Genomic DNA, 25,752 nt, shown 5'->3' on the forward strand with positions numbered 1-25,752 from the left:
GACCCCTACCCCGCTCCTATCTCGTACACGTGCACTTTTGCTTAAAGATTGAGCGAGAGGGTTCGTTGGTAAAATTTGAATTTATTGTATTGATGTGCTCATACAAACCTACATACATTTATGTAAATGTTAGGAGGTATCAAAACACTTTTTGGTGCATTTTATGCCGACAAATCGAATCGAATAAACAACATCACGCAAGGGGAGCTCGTCCTCGAAATGATGTCACTTTTCTCCCATATTCCATCTCTTTTTATTGCCACCACTTTCGCACAGTTTTATGTGGTGTCTGGGGGAGCAAATCTATCGTCTACGAAAACTTTATATTCGCGCAAACGGTTTTGTAATGATATATTAAAAATAGATTCAATGTCCTTCTTCTCCCTCGCCCGTGGATTATATCAGCTGACTTCATGCATTTAATACGTGATGACATTTCATCACCACCCACTCTATTAAATACCAACTAATCGTAAAATTCTTACTGTATTTTCTCAAACTCAATTAACATTTAATAATGCGAATTCTCAATTAATCTATAGAACTTTTTCCTAAAAAGTTGTCACAAAAAGTGTGAGAAAACTTTGAATATGTTCTAGAGCTTCTAGAGAGAGGGAGAGTTATACAATGGGAGAAACATTTAGTAAAAGCTAAATCTACACAGGAAATATTAAGCAGAACTTTCTTTTTTTTTCCAAGCTTAATAAGTGCTGTGTTGAGTACAAAGTCCCCTGGAGATTTATGGGTTGTGCCTCTGTGGCCTCTATGGGGAAGTTTTGTTTTAGTTATAGTCTACGTTTGTGTTTAAAATAAGCTTTTAATTTGAAGGATTTCCTTCTCTTCTTGCATAATTCTGGCCTGCACATGTATTTAAAAATCTTGTCCAATTTTCATGAAGTTGATATTATTTTTGAGAGAAATTTTTTTTAGTTTTAATGAAATATAGAGCTTTGAGTATATAGTTAAGTAAGCACTTTGCGAAAAGCTGACGCTTTGGTTTGATTTTCCCCATGCTAAAGCTCTCCTGACATTGTTGGTGTCTCACTGTGTCTGCTGTATATTTTGTAATGCTCCCATTGGGATGGATGGAGTGAGGTGGGAGGGTGTGCATGGGAGGAAAAGTGTATGTACATGTGGCGATGGCATAGAGGGAGCACCACAAGGTGAACTACGGTGGGGCACTTGTAGTCGATGAGGACGCCGGGTGGGTAGATTGTCAGGGTGGACAAAAAAATAGTCATGTGGACAATTATTGTGGCAATTATTCGGTCATTTGGGACCAAATATACCATTGCAGATGGAGTCTATGGTGGCGTGGCTGTAGACAAGAGGTCGAATTCCTGCCCTTTTTGCTCACCTCCACTTTTATTTTTTCCCCACAACTGTAATGCTCTCTATATTGTATGTTTTTCTCCGCGTTTTATTATTCTGGGTGGTGTGAATATATTTATATATAGTAAAGTATATGTGTATGTTAGGTATAGGTTTATAGATAGATAGATAGATAGATATCACCTATGAGTGGACCTGAGGTAGAGAGTATTCCATGATATGTGGTTACATGGGGTGTTCTCCTGTCGGACGGATAGAGGGAAATGTATAGTGTTTACCTTTGCCTGTTGTGCTGATTGATTGAGCCGTGCTTGAATTCACTGTGGCGGCCGGTTGCGGCCTTGCCCATAAGCGCGAATCGTCTGCCAGGATGATGGTGTCCGCCTGAGGAAGTGCTGACGTCGTCTCGGTACCGGTGATGGTGATGGTGATGGTGATGATGATGGTGTCCCGAGATGCTTTGCTTGAAATCGACAAATTCCACGGATGTCGGATCGAGGGGGTAGATTCGTGGTGATGTTGCACTCTCCAATACCGCACTCACCAATGAAGTGCTCTGCAAGGACTTCAAGCTGCCACGGCGCGGTTCTGCAGGTTCTTTAAACATTTATGCGGAAAAGTTCGTTTTGTTCTCCTTTGTTTTTCTTTTTTCTCTTTATATTATCTCTATATTTGTATTTATTATTATTATTTTTCCTCCTATTCCTATTGTTTTTCGTCCAACTTTATTGTATATTTTATGCACCACCAATGTGAGGTGAGAGAGAGAGGATCACACACACTCATGATATTTTATTTAGAATGAAAGACACGAAAAAAACACTAAAGAAACAGACACAACACATAATTTTGTACGACAGTGAAGAAGAGTATAACAACTGAGAGGGTGAGACAATAGGATAGAGAGAACAAGGCATCCAACAACAGTATAAGTATATTGCAAAAGAGCAAAAATTTTTCACATTCCTAAAAGAATGAGTTGAAAATATATATACACATATAGAACACACATTTAAATCATTGGAAGACACACATTGCAAACGGAAAAAGTGTGAAAAAATCGTATATATATCATACTGTTTTATTGTGTGGTCAAAGAATGTTACGAAAGAAGATACCCAATCAACAAAAATCACATAAGATAATCTTCATGTTGGGAGAGAGAAATACATCGTCACAAAGCTAATTTTGCTTCGTTTCAAATATTCAGAATATTTCTGATTAATTATTTCTTTGTTCTGTATATATATTAAATACAAATTATTTTCCTCGTGCTACATACAAATTATTAGTTTTTCTGTCTTTGCACTTTTCCCGGGTAATTGTCACACAAGTATATTTATTTAAAGACTGAAAGGAGTTTTTTTTATTCTAAAGGAAAAAAAATATTTGTTAGAATAATAAGTAATTTTAACCCAGATGTGTCCATTTTACTGTATTTAGTACACTCGGAAAAATTTAGTTGAATGCATAGAAGTTGCACAAACTTCTAAAAAAACAACGAAAAATCTTAAAGCTTTAAGCTTTTCAATAATTTTAATTCATTCTAGACATTTTTTTAAATCAGACTGTGAAAATTTAAATAAATTAAAGACATATCTGGGTTAAAAACGAATTAACCGAATAACCTAAACAACGTTTAAAATTTTATTTCATTACTCATTCAATTGATAACTAATTAATAAAAATAAATAAAAGTAATCAATATTAAATCATCATTTTAATAAAAACCAGTGATGTTCTAAATTACGTCATTTTCAGTTAAAAATTTGAGTCAGTATGATGATTTATACGCTGTTAACCAACTTATTGATGTAACCTAATTTCCCTACATTGCGGGAAAAGGAAAGTCTCAATATTGATTCAAAACAAAAAATAGACGTAATACGAATCATCACTGTAGAACCAAATTCCCCTTTAATTTATTTAAATTGAATGAAAATATGTAGGTCAATATTTGTCTGAATATATGTATATATAGAGCTACCTATATTTAATATTATGTATTAGATTTGGATGAAGATTCCATACATTAAGATGAAAATTCTCAAATAGATTTCTCTAGAATGGTAATCATTCTATATATCTGCACCGACTGTGATAGAGTTCTTTTCCTTGCCAGACTTGTTCCAAAACTTTAAAGGAGTCGCTTCACTAAAACCAATCTATCTTGCTCAATCAATCAAGGGGCGACATGATCTGTAGCTATATTGATTAAATTTTGGGGTTTTCTTTGGGAAACTTTCCGAAGAGTAAATCAATAGTTTTGTGTGTGTGGTGGAGCCAAAATGACCAAAATGCATTTTGAAATTTCTGTGGAGTTTCAATATAAATAGAATAATTCTAATAAATTATTCTTTGTGAAAATGTTAAATCTATATGCAAACATTGGAGCGATGCAATGGCATTGGCAACGTTTGGGTTTATTATATGTATTTGCTATATATAGATATGTGTGGGGTGGGTGTCAGCAGGGGTCGTGGGTCGCTCAGTCGGTAGAGTGATGCCCGACGCGAAATTTAACCCATCTATGTGACACTTTTTTGGTACCCCTTAGTTTCTCTTGTAAAGCGTCTCTATATCATGGTGGCTACATACGGGAGGGTTTATGTATTTACAAAATTGGGCACAGAATGCACATTTAGTGGAGTGGCATAAAGTGTTTGATGGTGTCCTCCGCCATTTATAAGAAGTACAATATATTTTTTCTTCCTTTTAATTTGCTCCATGCCATCTTTTTTGTCCCCATACTCACCCCATCCCTCCCTTCAACCCCTTTTACCCCATTGCTTCCGTATACCCTTGAAAGATGAGGCGAAATTGCCATCGACCACCCGTAAATTTCTGGGTGTCTTTTTTTTTTGGTCTCTCCACTCTAACCTCGACTTTAGCTCAGTGGAAAAGTCATTCTTCTTTTGCCGCCATGAGCGCTTTTCTCTGTGAAAGAGTATGAGGTGGGGGGTGGGTTGGGTTGGGGGTTGGGGTAAAGTGGCGCACACAGGACAGGACGAGCGACATGGTGGATTGTGCACAACGTGATTGTGCCTTTTATGCCCCAGAGAGAGTCCCAGAAGTGGATACCACATTCAGAAAATTCTCCACTATTTATGTTCATTTCTTCATGACTGCACCACTGATGACGGTATCTCGATCGTGAATGATGGAAGTGTTTACACTTCCTCACACAAGACAGGCACAGATCATGGAAATGTTTTCCTTTTTTCATTTTTTTTTGTACTATTATGTTTGCTGTTTTTTTTTCTTTTTTAAACAAATTTTATTGCACGTCTTTTTTTGGGCAGTGGCTTGCGCTCTTTTTTTTTTCATCTCACCCACCTCATCTGTTCTGGGTTGTGGGGTTATTGCAGAAATTTTAGTGCTTCGCATTCTGTACATTAGGTCTTTGGTGTGTTAAATATTTCGGAATCCAACCGAGTTGCACAATGGGGACTTTTGTCTTGTGCTACTCTCTTTTTGCGCCTTTCCACATACACCCCGGAGAACCCACACTCCCCTAGAGCAATGAAGAGTACAGAGGGGGGAGGGGGTTCTATGAGCAAAACGCGGTGGAGCCAAAAGGGGGAGCCACCATGTACATACATATACACAGAGTGAAACCAACAATTTATATGGACTCCAATGTGGCCTCTGCCGATGTTCTCTCCTCTGGTGGCTGGCCTCTAGTTTAAAAGGCATAGGAAGGGGTTTGTATGGAGCATTGGTGAGAAAGAGAACATATATACATACGTATGGTTATTTACCAAGCACCTAAAACTAGAGTACTTTCATTGGGGAAATTTTCGACACACAACTTATACGCCACTATTGCCACTTGGTGATGGTGCCTACCCCCTACCACCCTCCCTGCCCCACGTATACAACATATGTATATATGTAGTATAGCAAATGGTTGGCGAGTCATACGTAATGGTTCAGTATAGGGTATAAGTCAACTCGAAAAGGGTTAATAGCACTCCCATGACCGTGGCTTTCGAAATTTGCATTATATTCCCTAGATGATGTGAAAATGCATTATACGTTTTTTATTGTTTATATGCACTAAAAATGGAGAAAAAATGTATTTCCATTCGGTTTTATTTTAAGAACAAAAAAAACTGAAAAATTCTCTCAATGAAGTTACAGAATGGAAATGTAAAAGAATAATAAATTCAATTTAATAAACTATCTCGCGTATGAATTATTCATTTTTTTTTCAGTAAAAATTCCATTTAAAAATTTTCCATCAAAAACTAAACTCTAATCAATTTCAAATATAATTACATTGCATTAAATATCGTACACAATAATTGCTAAATATAGTCTTTTAGGTGCGCGGGGGGGGGATTGATAGAAAACAAAGTTATCAGGAGTTCATCTTAACATCATAAATCATCCTCATCTGTCCAATTGAGAAATTTGCTGTCACATCGCGATGAAAGACCGCGATATACATCTGTGATGTCTTTTCGATGCCAATCTCTAATGGTTTTATTTTCATTCTCGAAATGGGGATCGGCAAATTTCACTGCTCTGTCAACCCCTGTCGCCATGAACAAAAGACCGCCCCATGAGTGGGTTTTATTGCAAAAATTTCAATTAGCTGCCCAGGAGATTAGTGTCGTGATTTCAACAATTTACGACCCCTTTGGTCCAGTTGGAGTATATAATAGTAGTTAAAATGGTGAAATGAGCAAATCCACTGGTATGTGTATATGGGTTTTATCCACCGAAAATGAGTGAATGAGATGACAAAATTAAATTAAGGGGCACGTGTGAGTTTTTCAAAAATTTCCCAATACCAAAGTACGTTGAAATTAAGCCAAAAACTCCATTTAACATCCCCTTTGCTCGTACATACATGTACATATGTATTGTATTTAGTAAATTTGGCAAGATTGCACTGTGTACGTCAAGTGCAAGAGAAAAAGCATAAAACTTTTTCTCTTTTTCTTCTCAAACATCAAATAGATAGGTACGGTAAAAGGAAAAGTTTTTAGACCCCTAGTGTATGAAGAAAAACTTCCAAATATTGCTTGAGAAGAGACTTTTATTTTATTGATTTTGAAGAAATTCAATTTTATAAAAAAAAATCGATTAAAGTTAAAACAAGAACTTCAATCCAATATAGGTCATGAAAAAAAAACGTGGTAGAGAATCAAAAAAAAAAATTAAAAAACCGTCAAACAGATTGACAATTTTAATTAGAAAATCTGATAAATATTTTTAAATATATATACGTAAAATAGTAAGTTTTTATGACAATTTTATTATACTTTCAAAATACTTTTTATTATTTGTTCTTATCCTGATTCTTTAACCTTTGGAGGATCGAGGTTTCTAGCCTCATAACTTTGATCTTTATTTTTCTCAGAAAATAAAATGTTTTTTTTCGACTATCTTGAAGTTATAGAACTTCCCTAAACATAGACGTGCAGAATATATCAGAAAATGTTAAAAAGATTTCAATTCTGTGGTGATTAAAAAAAGTCGAATCAGCCTCTTTGGTAAACAAAATCCTCCAAAGGTTAATCGAATAATGGGCATGTTAATTCAATAAAATGTTTTATTTTAAGAATAAAATTTAATTTAATTTAACAATCAATCAAAATCTGGAAAATTCTTAAAATATTGAGAGCTTTTTCAAAAAATATTCCTATTGGGATATATATTTTCGCAATAAATCGCCCCTTGATTTTTTTTAACTGGAATTCCTAAAAATAACCGAGAGAGAGAGACTATATAGCGTTTGTGTAGTTGTTGAGAATTCCTTGCTTATATCACACACATCATTCTCGGATACTCCACTATTTAACCTTTTGATCTAGAATTTCAATAGCCAATGATGTGGCAATTTTTTCGAGGAAGCTCCTTTGGCAGAAAAGAAGCCAAAAATGCCATGAATGGGTATTTATTGGATAGGTGTGTAAATGAAGAATAGTTTCCGGATATTATGAAAAGAATCCATTTGTGAGGCGGGGGGGTATTGATGGATTTTCCTGTGAGCGAAGAAAATATATCCTAAATTGAAAATGCTATGAGATTACCTTTTTGGTTCTTTTTTTCTTCTTCATGGCGCGCAAAAAAATGGGAGTATGTTTTGATTGTGTTGCTGCACTATGTAATTATTGATTTGTATACCCCCCTTTGGCTGTGCGGGGGGAATCCAATAAAATTTGAATTTTCCTTAAATGAGTAAATAAACAACCCAGTCTCCACCTCCGGCAGCTTGACACGGCAGCTCAGTGTTGAATTTTCCACTGGAAGTGTGTTTTGAGCACAAAAAGCCCCCCATTGGTGGAGAGTGTAAATTTCACCAGGTGGTGTTTGCTCCGTGGAATTGCGAGGGAAGAATGGTAAATTGGGTGGATGAAAGCAATTAATTTGCAACATTGTTGGACACAATTGTCAAGCTATCAGCGTCCACCCCAATGGGGAATTGCTGTTGTGTTGTATACAAAATGGGAGATGGTGGTGGAGGGTAAAAGTTGAGAAAAGTGACACAAGTTCTGCAAAATGTACATTTGTAGTTCACGAAAAGGAGTTTATTTTGTCATCTTTTTCCACCCCGCAAATGCTCTCCTTTTTTTTTGTATTGTTAGGTATGCTACCTACCTACATAACACACAAGTTGCACAACCCAATTTGACGGTCGCAGTCAATCAGGATAATTTGGGGTATAACATTGAAAAGCATGTGGCTTTCGTGGAGTAAAGTAAATTTTCTCAGTATTCACCTTGGGGCCTGTGAAAATAGTTTTCCGCTGAAAGTTTTTTGGACTGTGCTATAGCAGTCGGACGGTGTAGCAGCCGAGGTGAAAAGCAGAGTCACATGTTACAATTAATTCATTCCATTTCCCAGTGGAATCCATCAACAACCGCTCAATATAAGCTATATGGGTGGATTGAAATGAGAAAATTGTTTGGGTGTGTGTTTGGGTGAAAATGATAGCAAAATGCTCTCCTCGAGCTAAACTATGCCGCGTGATCACATGGAAAAGTTTCTGCGTAAATGTTATTCAACAAAATACTAACATACATACCTACCTACAACCAAATGAGGCAGTTAGAAAAACAAATCAACAGTGAAACTTTTCGAAATGATTCCAAGATTTCAAATGTACCAGTTTTGTAGTTTATGTATAATTTATACACAATTTACATAGAAATGTACATGGATGGCGTGTATGTGATAGCGAAACACATGGGAAAAGGTGGGAAAATTGAAATTCCCGCGTTTCACCTCACTCTATTGTATGTTACGGCTTTCCTTCGGTGGTACCATTTACCTAACACAAACCTATTCTCTCTTTTCTCAGCGACCGAGTGTATTGAGACTTTTCTCCCGAGGGGGTCTATGGAAAAGGTTGGGTAAATGTTGGGGAGGATGCAAAGGAATATATATATACACCTTGTTTACGGGGTATGGGCTGGGTGAGTAAAAGGAAGAGCTTTGTGGGGTATCAGAAGTTGCGACACGTGAGGAAGATTCGTTTACTCTTACCATGGTATCTGTATATAGCTACGGTGCTTTTTGGGGATGAAGATTTTGCAATTGATTCCCAAAGTTTTTCCACTACTTACTCCAATGTCTGCACAAAGTGTTACACTGCTAAATTGGGTAAATATGCCATTCATTTACCCAATTTCCAAGTACCTACCCCAAAAACTAGCTGATAATTTATCTAAAATTCACAAGATTTGCATTTATTCGATTTTGTACTTTGCCCCAAGTCCTGCAAGTATAGTTGAAGCTTTTCTGGAGCTTTTGTAAAACATGAGTTTAGATATGAAAAGTTTTCAAAATAAATCTTATTGAAATAAATCTGTATGATGAAACATTCTTCATAATTTCATCAATAAATCAAAATTGAATTATGTACAATTATAGGAAATTGATTAAGTCTATTTAAGCTCAATTTAATCTACTACATGAAAATTGATTGATTGAGAAAAGATATATAATGAAAGCTTTATTCATTACGTCAAAGAAAGCGAATTGCTCATAATCCTTGGCCTTAAACTGATTCAATTAGGGGGGAAAATGACCTAAATTTCCCAAATAGACTGCATTGTGACCGGATTGGAATACTGATTTCTTTCTTTTTTTTCCATTCGTACTTCATCTGTACCAATTAGGTGAAAAGTTCATCTTAAGTTCTTTTCCTGTTTGGAATTTTTGTCAATTCTGCAGTAGGACAATTTTCTTCATGGTATTATCTTATCCCCCCTTCGTATATATATTTATTTAAGCTAGCCGTTGTTGGAGTCATCATGCATTCTAGTGGCATACGATGATATTGATTCACAATCATGCGGATAACTTTGTGGGTGACACAGAAAAGGGACTTTCCATCTCATACTCAATTCGTCCCCCAACACCCTTCCTTTGCCCCCATCTCCCTCATTTTTCCTACAATATCCCGTTGATGCACCTCTTTTATCCCGCAGTATTCCCTCATTTAATACTAAGCCACCCTGCCTGCCTTTCATATGTGCATTAATGCTGCCGCTGCTGAGGACCTACACTATATGTACGTATTATATATATGGATGATGCACAAGGAGTTTGGTGTGACGCGTTCTCATCTATTTACTTCCACGACCAACGGGACAGGGGGACGGGGCTAACCCATTGGGGAGGGTATTTGTGAGAAGGAGGACAAGAAGCCTCCTCCAGAGAGACGCCAAGTATGTGTTTTTTTTTTCATTCCTTGTATGGTTCGGCAGTAGTGGGTGGAATAAAGTACTCTGATGACGCGCAATGATAATGCTGATGATCACATTGTGAGCAAAAGAAGAACAACAATTAGTCTATTGTCTTTTGTATAACATATATGTCGTATGAAATTGGGGACGGGAAAAATTGTCATTGTGCACAAACTTTTTTTGGATTTTAGCAAATCAACATCTCAAATAGCACAAATCTATCGACCATTAATTGCTACAAAAGTTTCCATTCTCGTGCCGAGGAACTTCATCAATATTTGCTAAAAATATATGAAAGCCATTTCAATGGGTTAATTGCCTTTTTCTGCTATATTCTTCTTGGACGCATAGCAATGCTTTTATCCATTTTTGGCTATTTGAAGGCAGAGCATAGTCAACAGCCAGAGATGTGAGAAAATGTATTAGTAAACATTAGGAGAAATAGCTGGATACTGCGGAGACAAGAATCATCCATAAAGAGTTTTCAAAAGATGTGGTGTTAGTAAAAATAACCATAAAATTTCATGTGCAAAATATGCGACAATATTGCAGTGTTGGTGGGGTGGAAAAAGTTTTTCTGCCAAAGATGTGCTTGTTAGATTTGCGGTATGCATAGAGAAAAGCATTATCATTTTCTTTTTTTTTAGGGGAGAGCGGGTGGTTTTTCTCTGTGTTGCTTAAAATCAATTTGTTCCAACACAATTTTCTCTTACTCGTCTTCGTTGTTTGGATGCATTCAAGAGGATGACAATATTCGCGACCGGGCAGCACTTGTGGTGAATTAATTCTCCCTTTTTGCAATGAATATCGTTGCACAATCTTTTAATCACTTGGTTACTTCTTTTCTTTTGTATCACACAATGCAGATAATAGCTGCAATTTAGTGTTGGAAGCGATACAATTTTCTTTTCTTTTTTCTCTCTCTCTCTTTTTGCCTATATTCGGTCGGTTCCTTTCCCACCCTTTAGTTGTGTCGTTCTTACTTTCTCTGCAGCACTCTCAGCACTCCTCATACCATCAATCGGGATGGTGTATCTTCTCACAGGACAATTTGATCCTCCATGGTGTATTCCAGAGGGAGGAAGAGCTGTAGGATTGGGATGCCTTCTGGAATTTCCAAAGCGCACTTATTGTTTAAGTTGTTCACCTCTCACACTCCACTCCTTCACCCCAATTCTCCACATAGATTTCAACCCCCACCCCTCCTCTCCTGGAAATATGTGCGACACCCATGAGTGGTGTCCTATAAGGAGCTTGAGGGCATTTCTTGTGTGTATGGAAGACCCAGAGAAGAGAGTATTAGGACTGGGAGTACGATGGGGGTCCTTTCAAAATGTGCAGAAAAGATTTAGGAGTAGGATGTGCTAAATGGCTTCAATGTATGTATGAGGTGGCCTCTTATAAAGGATTGCCCGGGGGGTGGGGGTGGGGTGGATACACTTATTGGGCAACTCTCCTCCACATACCACACAAAATACACATCACTTGGGAAAACATTGCACTGCATTCTTGCATTCTATGTTTATTCTACCAGACACACAACCAATTAAGCCTGCAATTTTCCCATTTTCTCCTTCACACTCATTCCCAGCGATTTTCAATGGATTTCCCTTCCTTCCTTTTTTCGGAAATGGCACATAACATAAAAATAACGATTTAATTTTAATTTTGAAATTTCTCTCAGTTTCATGGCTGAATTTTAAGGCAAAAAAGGAAAAAGGATTTCAGGATGTTCAAATTTGATGGAAGAGTTGATTTTTTAAATCATTTTTAATCGTTTGTTAAAAATCATAGCCTATTTCATTTTTTTTTTTTGGGAATTAGGGAAATCGCTTTTCTGACTCAAGTTAGTTCTGAAAGCTCTGCTAGAACTTTGCCTTTAATTCTGGACTGAGATCTAACTTTCCGAAGCCGACCTATAAAAAACAGATTTTCCAATTCCATCTAAGATTTTCTACGTTAATTTTCAAATCATTTAAAATTAAATATCTTAATTTTTTCCAATTTTATAACTTTAATTTACTTGGAAAATTTAATGAAAATTTCGCTTTACAGCATTTTAAATTCATTGAAAAATAAATCAAACAAACCTCCTTATAAACAGTATAATACGTAAATTGCTAATACATCAAATACGTGTTTTTGAAGTTGCTCTCAATCATGCTATTTTTGGTGGACAGGTGATTAGCTTGTTGCACCACGGTGTTTTTGAAATATTCAACTGGTTGCTTTTTGTTTCATTTTTATTCTTTTAACACTTTTCAGCGAAATTTGACGCAATTATGTGTTGCCACAAAAAGTGCAGGACTATTTTTAGCACGAACTTTTAATTATATAGCGTAGTGTATGGCGGGGAAAATTTCCCGGAAGGATTATTAGAAAATAAACTAAATAAAGAACCAAAAGCTCTCTTGAAAAAAAAAAAAAAGCTTTAGGTTTTTTACAAAATCTCGAGAGAGAAAAGAAGATCATTTTGAACTTTTCTTTATTGATCAATTTTAATTGGTCATTACAAAAAGACTTATTCAAAAGAATGACCCCAAATATGAAAAGGCAGGAACAGATATTAAAGTGAGAGCAAAGGTAAGACTAAAAGGGCAACTGATTAGAATCTTATCTTAGATGTATTATTTTCTAATAATAGAATTGATCAAAAAATCAATGAATGTTTATTATTCTAGATAATGATATGTTCATTAGGATAATTATGTATATATGTATGTAATATTAAGATACCTATACAAATTCGATTTCAATGATTGAGGGAGGTTTTCATATACTGAATACCACCACGCGTAATGTGTGAAGGAAAGGGATCATGGGGATGACTGTCATATGTCTAGGTGGTTTGAGTTGTGAAATGTATATTTAGCTGGGGCGAGGGGGAGGGGGGAGGACATTTTCACAAGCCACAAAATCCCATATGATAAATTGTCTCCAAAGGCATAACCAAATATTGCCAAAAATTAATTAATAAAATGATTGTCGATTAGCTCATAGCGCGGAAGTCTCCTGAAAAGTATATTGTGACGGTTATATTCTCGCATTCTGGCATGGGCTTTATTGCTTGTCATACTTCTTTGATACCGTGTGGCTAAAACAAATATATGGAAGCAATCAATGGTGGTTGAACCATTTCACCCCATCACAGAGTGCTGGAAAGGTTTTGATTTTGAAAGCACAATTTGTGTTACAATTTTCCATGTTATCGCATTATTATATCAATATTAAATATTTATGCCTATAGTGAAATGCAAAAGTTTTCTTAACGTACATAACCATTTTACTTTTCGGATGTTGAAACCGTCGTCTTCTCTGTTCATACATACATATTTGGGGATGAGAAAGCAAATGTGTATGTATATGCCGCCAATGGCACAATGTCTGCTCTCGGGGAAAAGCTCAATGGTGTAATGCAGCTTCTTGAGCTTTTGGTGCATTGTACATAAAATTTATTGGAGAAATATGTATTTCTCAGACGGATGAAGGGTGAGCATGTGAGGATATGGGGGACTCCGCTATGAGGAGTAGCAAGAATTGGGGAGAAGCTCAAATCGTGATGGTAGATTATTTGTTTCCAGTCAGTTGATTTTTGCCTTTTGCCGGTACTTCTCGTTTCTGCAAGGAAACGGAATGTATTTGTTCTTGGCGACTGTCACACACTATGGGGGGTTTTGCCTCCAAATAGAAAAGCCCATGTTGAAGTGAAGAAAAAAAAAGCGTCTGTTTTCATGGTCTAGGAAAATCATTCTCGCATGCTAAAACCGGAGGAAGTTGACTGGATGGGGGGGATGCTTGGGAAAGTTAAAGATTCCTCAAAATGTCCTTAAAGTTGTGACAAAACTTTATACTTTTTTCTTTTCGTTTGTATTGAATTTAAATGATTTTCAACCTCTTGCGTTCGTTTTATGGGGAAATTGAATAAAAAATAATTTTGCTCTTTTAAACTAATAAAAAGGGTCTTATGCGCATTTCATAGAGTAAGTCCCCCGCATGTAACCAAAATTGGGTTTTCAATTATTATAGGGGATCATTAAAGATCTATCTTAAAGAGCTTTGAAAGCTTCAAGAGGAATCGTGTTGTCTCTTTTCAACTAATGCAATATTGATGAGATGGCAATAGTGAGTTTTTCCAACATTGAAAATCACTAAAAAATAGTTTTCCCAGCAGATTTCCCCAGCAAATACCAAATGAAAGGGGATTAAAAAAGCTACAAAATGAGGGATGTTCCAGGTGGTCCCATGCAAGATTGTGGGAATGGTAGGCGAAAGAAAAATACGTGTTCGGAAAATCTTTCCCAATTTTCACCTTCTAGGGCACTTTGGAAAATGGTTTTAATATATAATATTAAGCATTGATATAGCTTTCATTTGACACCAATCGCAATATCCTACAATTGCTAGAAATTGAGAAATAAATCAATATAGGTTACACCAAAAACCGGAAAATTCGTAGGTTTCCCAGCGCTTTTCCGGGAAATGACCACGCTTATTTTGAATCTTTACTGATCTCCTACAATAATTTAAAACCCAATTTTGGTTACATGAGGGGGACTTACATTATGCCTCGTACATAAGACTCTTTGAACGAAAATCTTCAATTTAAAAAAAAGAACTCGTTTTATTCACGAAATAATTTCATACAAAACCAAGATGTTTTTAAATTATCATTTCAATCGTAAGAAAACGGTTAAAGAAAACCTTTGCCATCTCTTCAAATATTTTTAGGTGAGTTAAAATATTAGAGAATCAAAGGAAATTTAATTATTTACAATAGTTGTAGCTCTATAGAAGAAATACCATCGAGTTCAGTGAGCGAGGAGACCGCACTTGATTTGTTCCATAGTAAGTGATTTATTCGCCATTTTAGTGTTGTTCTGTCTTATTCATCTGCCTCTGGTTTTTTTTTAATATAACGATGGCTAAGGAGGGGGCTTAACGTGGATTTATCCGAGAGTTATGGGGGCGCATTGTGAAATCATGACGACGTCTTTCTCACAGCAGTGACGTGATCTGCGGTGCTTTCTCCCACGAGCGGGTGCTTTATGGTGAACATGTGTGCATCCGGTGATCACGATCCCAATGTGAAATGTATGTCAAAAAAAAGTGAAGTTGACAAAAGGAAATAAAATTTTAATAATTGCTCCAAACATCCCCATTACCCAAACACTCAAATTGTTTGCCAGTTTTTTCTCCTCATCTAAGTGCCATTCTTCATCCATTCTTGATTTTCACTTCTCACATCACCCCCATATCACTCACACCCCTTCGCAGATTCCGCTACTTCAGCGCACGAGGTTATACGTACATCCCATGAGTGGGTGGATGGATTTTTTTTTCTACCTACCCTCCGGCAGTGTGCTACCCCTGCCGCACTGATGAATGAAATGATTGGAGGTGAATGTGAAAGACAGGTGAAACACGGTGTGTTTGAATTCATTTATCTCCTCACACACATCACGAATACAGAAAGAGGTTTTTAAGAGATGAGTTGAGTGCCTGTAGACGAGGGGCGGGGGTGTATATAGGATGCAAATGGGCCGAAAGATATGGGCAAAAATTGAAGGCGATGTTTATTGAACTTTTATCAGAATTTACGGCCAAAGCGCCGTCAATTAATTATTCCAGTGTTCATTCACGTGCACGAAGCCCGTTTGGTTCAATAAACTCATCGATTTCACAATTGTATTTATTTGCACAGTTGCCGCCTCACGAGAGGTGGATTTTTTTTTCACTCGATTGGAACATATGTCTCGTTTTTCCTGATATCTTTCAATTCTCTTATGAATCTCCTATTTTACGTGTGAATATCTGTCTTACACAGCATATGGTGTGGGTGGGTGGAAAAGGTGAGAATATAGAGTAGGATTTGTTCGAAACAACGATTTGAACTTGCTCTTTTTAGCATGGAACGAAAACACCGGGGTATTCATTGAGGGGACAAGGTACCTTTCATTTTTTATATGTCTATGAAACAGAGCTATATCATAAATTTTATTAATTTTAAATTTATTCAAGAGCTTTTCAAAGATTATTTGTTTATTTATTTTTAATTGTTTGTGGATTTATAAATGTTTAAAGGTTTCATAAAGAAGGATAATTAATTAGGAGGAGTAAGACGACTTTTATTAATTTTTCTTCAAAAGATTCTTTGCTGACGCTCCCGGAAGGACTTACCGTCCTACTCACCTTAACCCTTTAAGGACCATTGGGTCATACCATGACCCAAAGGCTCGATTTTGAAAATATTGCATTTTGTAGGTTACCCCAGGTTCCCCTATAGTTATTTTTTGAATATTGAGTCCAAATTAGTACGAGACTATGTATTTATAATACCTGATCATTTTATAACCACAAAAAGACATCCTTAAGGACACACAGGATCAGGAAGGACATAAAACCGTAAATTTTTAGTTGGGTTTTTTTTTGCCAAAAATGTCTTATTTGAGCTCAAATCAAGAACCCATAAAAATTATTTTTAGTTCCATCAGCTCGCTAGATTATCGCGGACCTTAAAGGAATAATCGAATTTTCACGTCAGTCTCCAACGCCAATTAAATTATAAATGTTTCATTGAAAAAAAAAAATGGAAGCTAAATTTTCAAATTTTTGTGCATTAAAAACGCCTAAATTATAAAAGGGAAATGATTTTGCAATTAATCACCGTCTCTGCATTTTATTTTTCGCTTCATAATCCGCCTAAGACTTGACCTGAGAAATGTGAGTAATGTGGAGAGAAAAGTTTTTTTTCTTTATTAATGTGAAGAAATGCGAGAAAATAATTTTCCACATTTGCAACTCACGTCGTTTTGAACGCGACTTTCATGCGGAATATCCGGAATGTCTTTTTTTTGTGCACTCATACACTTGACGTCATTTTTGGTTCAAGGGTACACGGTTTTCCGGTATGACATACCCCTCTGTGGCTGCGGGATATCCTTCAGCACTTGCCAGAGTGCGACAGTGTGAGCGAGGAAAAAAAAAACATGCAAACTATGGAACTTAATTATGCATTCAGTGACATTTTTCCTAACACATTACATCTCTTCTCTTTTTCTGTGAGCCACAATATTTTGTGTATCATTTGGTGAAGCATCTTTCTCACTCAATTTCTCGCAACATTCATTTGAGACCTTTTTCACACTCGCCTAATCACTTGATGTGTTTGATTAAGCTACATGGGATGGGTTTCTTTGGGGAGGAGGGAAAGCACAAGACAAATAGTTTGAGAGATTTTCTCCATATAGTGTCTCCTCCGACTCCACTCGAAGCTCCATGAAATAATATATTCATGTTAGATGGCCATAGTAAATTATCATGCTTTTCTTTCCCGTTTCGGTACACCCCACACCCCGCAAATCTCCTCTCCTTTGCGCCTCCGTGTGGTGCTCAGTGAGTGGAAAAGAAGGAAAAATCTTCTTGTTCCGCGAATGACTTTTCTAAAACGCTGCCAGCTGTCTGCACAGAGGAGACAAATGTCGCTAGTTTTACTATTTTCCCTTCTAAATGTGTATTTTTGCTATACGACGCGTTTTTGGTTCTTCGCCTCATGTTCTTGGTGGAAATATGGATGAAGATTCGAATGCTTAGTAGATATTTGGGCTCTGTGCAGAGATTTTGATTATGTTCAATTTGAATAATTGTACGACTGAGGCAATTTGGGTCATAACAATTTTGCATACATCTCTGAGTGGGTGGTTTTGTAACCAAAAAGGGAAGGCACGCGGGGCTAAGGCGGCAGCCAGCGCAATGGTTCAGGCTTTTCGAAAATGGGATTTTTCCTTAATCTCCGCAATCTCACATATGTTCTCGTGGTGTGGATGTTTTCTATGTGCTGCCACAGTTGAAAGTTGTGTATTAAAATGTTTTGTGTACAATATTTTGAAATGTATCTAGAGAAAAAAACGGCTTCTGGCTGTACATTAATTCAAGCACACAACTTTTGCTTCGTGCGAAAAGTTCCGGGGAAAATACCTCTGTGAAGTAGGGTGGGCCTGCAGAGAGACGCCTCTTCGCATAACGTACGAGTATATGATGAGGACAATAAAGAAACACGATTTGTTCGATGCCAAAGTGTCTGTTTATTGGCATTGACGGTGACATCACACAAGTTCTCTGGTGACTTTACTTATCCACTTCGACTCTGTTTGCGAACGAGGGGGTTTGGGGTGAGCTTTTTGGGGTGACACCTAAATAATTCAGAGGTGGTGTCATGAGATTTTCGGGCTGTTGTGAGAATTTCATTTCCGGATAAAGGAAGAATGTTGGCTCTTCAGTATCGTCATCATTTCATAGACTTCCCATGCAATACTATCTATCCCCTGTAAGCTGGGCTCTTACTTCTCCCATCATCTACTCTCTATTCTCATTTTATTCTAATATTTTCACAGATTGCGATATTTAAAATAATATATATTTCAGTTAATTTTCTTCCCAATGCTCCACATGCGCCTTAGATAAATTTAAATTTTTCAGATGAAATTGAAAAAATTATGCTCAATGCATTTGAGGAGCTTTTACCCCCTGTGGACCTTTATCGGAGACTTTTAAAAGTATAGAATTATTTAAAAAGCTTAATAAGATAAAATTTAAATATTAGAAGTCTCATTGAATTAAAATAACAATTTTATTACACTGAGGCCATGGAGCTTTTGTAAATAATTTTATTCAAAGATCCTTTAGGAGACCTCTTAGGTGAACCAAACTTGATTAATAAAGTAAAGTCTTCATATTTCTAAAGCTCTATTTTTCTAATTTAAAATTTAATTAAAAAAATCTCTTTGTTTTATTTTTTTTTTACATGTTATGGAAACTCACATAAAAATGTAAGAGAGAGCGTAAGCTACAAAATGTAGTAAGCGTTAGGAAAATTGAAAGAATAGGAGCTAGAAAAGATTTTTTTTACAATACATTCAATAAGAATTTTTAAAATATTTTCTCGTCAATAATAATTCCATAAAGGACCTTAAAAGTATCTTTTTCAGTTAATTGTAATATTATGAGAAAAGAAAATCAAGTAGAAAATTTCCCAGCTTAAGTTTACTTCCCCGTTTTTTTTCTACTTTGAACTTACATTTTATCTGATATTCTTAATTAATTATTAATTGGAATCAGAGCAAGAAATAATGCAATTTATGAAAAAAAAATCTTTCTATAATTACACAAGACAAATTAGGTGTAAAAAAATAACTTTTTTATCATTAAACATTTAATAAAAATAAAAACAAAATCTAAAAGTTTTCTTTGCATAATAATCATAATTTTGTATTTGTGTTTAATATTCTTAATTTTTCAAAAATTAAGAAAAAAAAGTTTATCTTTTATGCTTACTCCATCTCCCAGCAAACTTATTTTCTTTACGCAATGTTAATGTGAGTTACCCTATTATTTTTTCCGAAGCTTCTTTGCATTATTTCTGGCACGAGACTGTAATAAGTTCTCTCAAAGTTATATGCTTCAGTGTGAGATATAATCTGTAAATTAGGAAATTAGTGTGGTGGGGGTGGGGAAAAGTTGTAAAAAAGGGATGAGCAGCATCAACACATTCCCATACCAATCATTTACAAACTCACAAAAATCTTTGAATCACAAAAAATCCTTGGATTAGAAAAAAATCCTTGGATTAGAAAGAAAAAAAATCTTTAGATCACAGAAAAAACCACGTTAACTTTCTCGCACACCAGCTAAGATGCCTCGTGAGAGATTCTCCTGCATCATTTTCCATGATGATGATGTCCTCGTGCGGTAACACAATTTCCTTCCCATCACCACTCTTCGCAGGCAAACTCATACGTTGGTATTATTAAATCACGCTGATTTATTTTTTTTCCACCTCATTTTCCATTGCACCAATTATTTTTTATACCATTCACCACAATTCAGCAGGCAGTATGGAGTTTTAGGAGAGATGTCAAAGCAGAGGAGATTGCGGGTAGGGATTTTTTTGGGGAAATTGGTATGGCCACTTCCTTTTCTCTCGCATGCACAGATGATGATGTTGCGATATAGTGGTGCCGGTGTGGTGTAATTTAATTGATCAAGGATGGGAGAAGGAGGACGAAAAGGAAGGTACTACGCCAATTCTTGGAGAAGAAGAAATCACTTAATACTTCCTTCTTCCTTCCCATTCGTCCTGCACACACATATACCCTAGTCGAGGCGACTCATTCCACACTTAGCAGTGGTGCTGCACTAATGGGTGAGCACGGGGTGCTCAGAGAGGAAGTGCACACTCTGTACTTTGGTGGCCAAAACCTCTTCCTCTTCCTCCTTTTTTGGGGGGGACTCACGAAATTTTTTAATTAACCAGAAGTTACAATGACGATGGGCCATCTTCTGTGTGTTGCAGGGGGTGGGGGAGGTTGTATTATAAGGGTTTCTTTCGCATATGGAAAGGGTGAAGCGATAGACTGAGGTGACGTGTGAATTTGGGGAGAAATATTGCGGCACAAATGTGCAGAATTCTATTCCACAAACTAGCTTGGGGTATATGAATTGAAAACGTGATAAAAATTTATGCTGTTGCTACGGAAAATATAGGGAAAGTGGTTTGTAGTTTTTTTTATACTTCAAAAAAAAATCACACACTATATAATATTTTAATGTCCTGTCGATGTTTCTCTCTCTCTTGTTTTCTGCACGCGGTTAATTTTTTTTCCAAAGGATTTCTCAGTTATATATTTTTACATATTTATCAAAAAAGTAGGTGAACCAAATATGCATTTTTGGTTTTATTTTTTTGAAGTGAAAGAGTGGGAAATTTCATATAAATATATATCAGAAAAAATACACATATAATTGAGAGAGAAATAAATTTTTTTTTTTTTGTAAAAAAAAAGTTGAAAATGCAACGTCAAGTGTAAAATAAAATAAAAATGTTGAAAAAAAGGTGAAAAAGAATTACACACGGAAATACAAGCACGACACCAATAGAAAGAATCTGACTGCAACGGATTAGGACTACCGCAGGAGGGATGCATCCATCTCATCGCGCGGCGCTTTTTTGTGTGTCACTAACAGTGAAAGAAATCACGGATGCATCCACACACCACTCACTCGCGACAATTTCGTGCGACGTCCATCATATGACTAACCACCAAACTAGAGTAGGAGCACTCACGACGCCGTCGACGTTGCTCGACGGCCTGTAAATATTTAAAAATTCAACTGCTCGTGGATTATTATATTTGTGTGTGCGGCCGTCGTCTCGAGCACGACGCCAGCGTCTCTCAATACTACGGCGGCATGAGCGGCGGAATAGTGTTGGAAATGCGCGCGTCTTTCGCATTTCATCATTTCGCGTGGTTGTTTGGGATACTGTGGAGCAAACACACTGTGTGGTAGCGGCTTCGGATGTCTCTCACTTTGTACCGTGCTTCCGTATAGATGGGACGTCTCATCGCTAGGATTTTCTTCCTTTTCCTCCTTTTTTTCTGCATCATCCACCAATCTTCCACCCCTCGTGCACATCCCCCTCTCTCAGCATACATATTGGCTAAATCCTTGTGTATAGAGTATCCCCCGAAGAGGAGATGCTGCTACTCCCATATATATACAGCTGTTGCGAGAGACAGAGACCGAAAGCAACCTCCCAACCACGTCGACGTCAACCAGAGCCAAGTCTCTGACTGTGAATCTCGTTCTCCTCCATGTGATGTCGTTGTGCCTTCTTCGTCTTTTGCCACAACCACCCTCGGCTCCACATTACCCTTCACATTTGGCTACTGAAGCATCTCTCCATTGCATGCATGAGAGCCAGAAGGGGTATATGTTTGTGTGCTCACATGCATCCTGCTCGGGGGGCGGCGGCGGGTGGGGGGCTGCCACTGCCGGAGTGGGGCATTGAGTCGGCAACATTTTGGGTGGCATTGGATGGATGCACCCAGAGAAATTATATCGAACAAATTTCCCTAACGATTATCTGATGTCACGCCAATTCAACTTTTCTACCCAGTTTTCTAAGACACCACACAACACCGCTGCTTATCGATTTGCAAACAAACTTCTTGGTGGAGTCAAGGTTATGCCTTTTTAGAACATAAATGGGAACACCGTGATTGCGAAAAGAATTTAAAACTGCAGTATTTTGCCATTTCAATTAACTCTGCGGGGATCCACTTTTTTATTTTGGGGGAAAAATTTCATTTATTGGGAGCTTTTTGTACATATTACGTACAGAGGGATTAAAAATTCTTCTTAAGATTTTTCATTAAAATATTTTTCTAAAAAACATTTGATGAACCTGTGAAAAATATAATACACAGAATTTCACAGAAAAATGTATCTAAGATACTTATTTAAAGTGTTTTTGAAACTCAATAGCTATACGAATTCTAGCATGAACTTTCAAAGAATCTTTTACCCTTCATCAGGTACCAACGTAAAATAACATTAAAGACCTTTTCACAATTATTTTATAATCTTATACAAGGTAAGTATGTCATTTTTTAAAATATGCTTTTATTACATTTTTTCTAAAAAAATTTATTTATTTTTTATGAAAAACCACGAAACAAAAACTTTCTAAAATAGCTTTGGGATAAGCTTTTGAAACATATAAGAATTTACGTTACTCTTTTATATAAATTAGAATAGAACTCTAATGAAATAGAAGAACAACATATTTTATCATAAAATTCCTATGCTTTCCAGCAAGATTTTGATAAATTTATTTTCATGATCAGGCTTTATTATTAAATAGCTTCAATAAACGTTTAACTTTGAAACAGAGTTTTTGAAATTCAAAATAGGTAAAGAATTATTATTTTTGAGCCTTTCCTCTATAGATCAAAAATATAATTCTAAAAATATAATTAAAATTCTATTCAGAAAATAGTTTCTATTTCCTAGGAGTGTAAGAAGAGTTAAATTTTATTATTTGCCGATGAGCAGTAGGGGGTGGAATGGGAAAGTTTTTTTTTCTTGAAAGCTCACAGGACATTTATGTGGTATAGTAGCTATTCTATGTGCAAATTCTTATGTGATGACTTTTCCTCATATGCAGGAGAGAATTTTTACCAAATAGTCTAGCCTTCCCTCAACCGATTCCATCTTGGAGCCACGAGGGTTGAAGCATTCTAAAATTGCAAAAGGGGACTTCATCATGGGGAAATGGGTGAGAGAGGAGCAATATTCACATCTCTCACCCATTGATTTCCTTTTTTCCCCCTGTACCTCATGCAACTCTCTTTGTTGCAGCCGAATGGGTACATGTGCTCCCAAGGAAATGTTCATTTTTGCCATTTCTGGCCCAAGTGCAAGAAAAGCACATTCAATGAAAATGTCGAGCCATACGTGACGTCATAGAGCAACTAGAGATGTTCTTTTTTGGCGAAGCTATGCAATAGGGGTGTGAGAGAATGGGGGCACCGGTTAGGGGTGGGTTTGGAGGACACAACCCTCCCCCCTTTTAGCTACATACAGAGAGATATGGGAAGAAATGGAGCGTTTTGGCCAACGTCACCCCGAGACTATCGTCAATGCAATAATTAAGCACCCTTCTCGTTACATCCTCACTACCCTTACTACCGATATATGTACTACACACATATACGCTGTACCCTCGCTTTAGTAAGATCCAGATATTGAATTTGAACGTCTCTTTCACAATCCCACCAATCTATTTAGATGAGGAATCTCTGAACTCTTCACCCAAACTCCCCACCCCACAGGAAGGCAGACAAGTACAATTTTGTGAGGCGTAAGAATCCATAGAGGAAGCTCTGCTGGCCCTTTCTTCGTCATCCCATCGCCTTCCCGGAGGGGGTGGTAGTATGGGATATGTCAACGGATAATACCCACTGCTGCAGAAAGAGGAGTCTCTTTCGGTATAGAATGTCCCACAATGTACTTATCCCACTTTGTTCGCCCGCACCCACCCCCTCCCAAAATCTCTATGTGTGTCTATATATAGAACTTTGAAGCATTTACTGCGATAATTTTTGCAAGAATTGGCTGCCGTTCGGGATGACTCCAATGGGGCTGGCCAGAACATTTCCGAACTACCGTGGTTGGGGGAGTAAAGTGCGGCGCGGGGGCGGCAGGCGGGAGTACACAATGTTGAAGTCCGAAAATGGTTTGTACAACTAAATTATACGGCTTATCGTTCAAGCACACATCCCACCCATGCTTCTTGTTGATGCCACCATGTGTGTGCCAATGGGGGGTGGTTTGGGGGTTCTCTCTCTCTCTCAAATCGGGTATTGCCGACATGGGGTGTAGGGAATTAAACGGATGAAGTTTGGATGCATCCCAAACACAATGGCACAAACAAATTACGAGGGTGGATGGCACTTTTCGATCTGGCAACTTTCAGTTGTACAATTTCCTTGCGAGAGAGTTGGGGGATATCGCCGACTATATCTTGCCTCCTAAGAAGAACACTTTCTAATGCAGGCTGTTTCGAGAGCCGAGCGGTTGAGGGTGTGGGCATGGGGATGGGGTGGTTTCTCAATAGCAAACACACCACATTTTCGTCCAGAGTCACCCACACAATTTGCACAGTGATTCACAGCTGGGGGTTCTCGGAAGTATAAATGATGGGCAGGGAAGGGGTTGAAGAAGTGAAATGAGTAGGAAAATTCTGCATCCCACCAACTGCTAAACTCCCCCGCACTACTGTGTGCCTATCAAAACAATATTGGATACAATTAGTGTGTTTCATTTTCATCATTTTCCCGAAATATCACTTTGAATTATACATTGTACCTATATAATGCTATATTATGTATCTATATAGCCCAATTCCTTAGAGGAGATGCTACATACATACATAGATATTTATATGTATGTTTTAAGGTGGAGAGGGAATTTTCGTGGCGTCAGACGGACAGTGCGCGGTGAAAGGCAAATGGGTGCGAGGTTTGGGGGATGATGGTGTGTTGCCAGCCACCCCGGAAAAAGGCTGACGCGGGGCTGCCGTAGTTTGAAAGTGTGGCGGAAAAAGCTCCCTATCGCAGCACATTACAATACAAAATGTATTATATAATTTTGCACTCTCCATCTCACACAAATGTAACACCCATGTGCCATCGCCCGGTTCGTGCCACACCAAAAATTTCACCATTTCAGGATGGAGATACAGCATTTGCTCACCATTACGCGAAGAGTGGTCCCCCCCTGTTCTGTTTTACGAATTGGAGTGAATGCGAAAGCAGAGAGTTTCCTCTGCACTGAATGTATGTTAGAGCTCTGCACAACCCTTCGCGCTGGCAATCACTCTACGTCCCGTTTTGGCGGTAACTCTATGCCTACAAGGGGGGGTGCCTAACGCCACGCGGGGTGGGTGCACTAAGAGCAAAACTATGGATTTTGTCCAATGTGTGCCACTCGGAGTACTCAAAAATTTAATTAGAAGTGGTTTTCGCGCTAGTCATTTGGCATGCATTGATGGTGAAATTTGCATGCACGAGGACACTTTTGAACTCTAGCTTGAAAGACTTTTCCTTCGCATAACTTCTAGTTTCTGCAATAGAACATGTGGCAAATGTGGTAAGTGTTCCAAAAAGGAATGGTGAAATACATTTGGAAGAAAAGTTGAGGAACATTTTAAAAGTTCGCATTATGCCTTTCAGATTTTGACGCAAACCCCCCCAAAAATGGAGTTTATTGAAAAACCATTTCAAATGAAATTAATTTGAAAATTTTTAATTTATTTTTCATATACATATATGACATTGGATAGTTTGGGACTTTTGAACAAAAGAAGCTCAATTTA

At 37.3% G+C, this 25,752-nt stretch overlaps 1 protein-coding gene across 5 annotated transcripts in view; it reads right to left on the reverse strand.

The window, feature by feature from the left end:
• Positions 1 to 21,166, reverse strand: part of LOC129786455 (innexin shaking-B) — a 57,514-nt gene extending 36,348 nt beyond the window's left edge. Inside the window, exons 1-2 of one of the 5 annotated variants that reach the window (XM_055821502.1) lie at positions 20,982 to 21,166; positions 1,611 to 11,144 (exon numbers count right to left, since the gene is read on the reverse strand). In XM_055821502.1, coding sequence (XP_055677477.1) covers positions 1,611 to 1,939 — 329 coding nt within the window. In that variant the 5' untranslated portion in view covers positions 1,940 to 11,144; positions 20,982 to 21,166. Of the gene's footprint in view, positions 1 to 1,610; positions 11,145 to 20,940 lie in introns of all 5 variants that reach the window. The other 4 variants (XM_055821503.1, XM_055821504.1, XM_055821500.1 and 1 more) reach the window with 4 other exon arrangements.
• Positions 21,167 to 25,752: the final 4,586 nt, after the last annotated feature.

This window comes from Lutzomyia longipalpis, chromosome 1 (assembly GCF_024334085.1).
Source record: "Lutzomyia longipalpis isolate SR_M1_2022 chromosome 1, ASM2433408v1".
NCBI classification, from domain to species: Eukaryota; Metazoa; Arthropoda; class Insecta; order Diptera; family Psychodidae; genus Lutzomyia; species Lutzomyia longipalpis.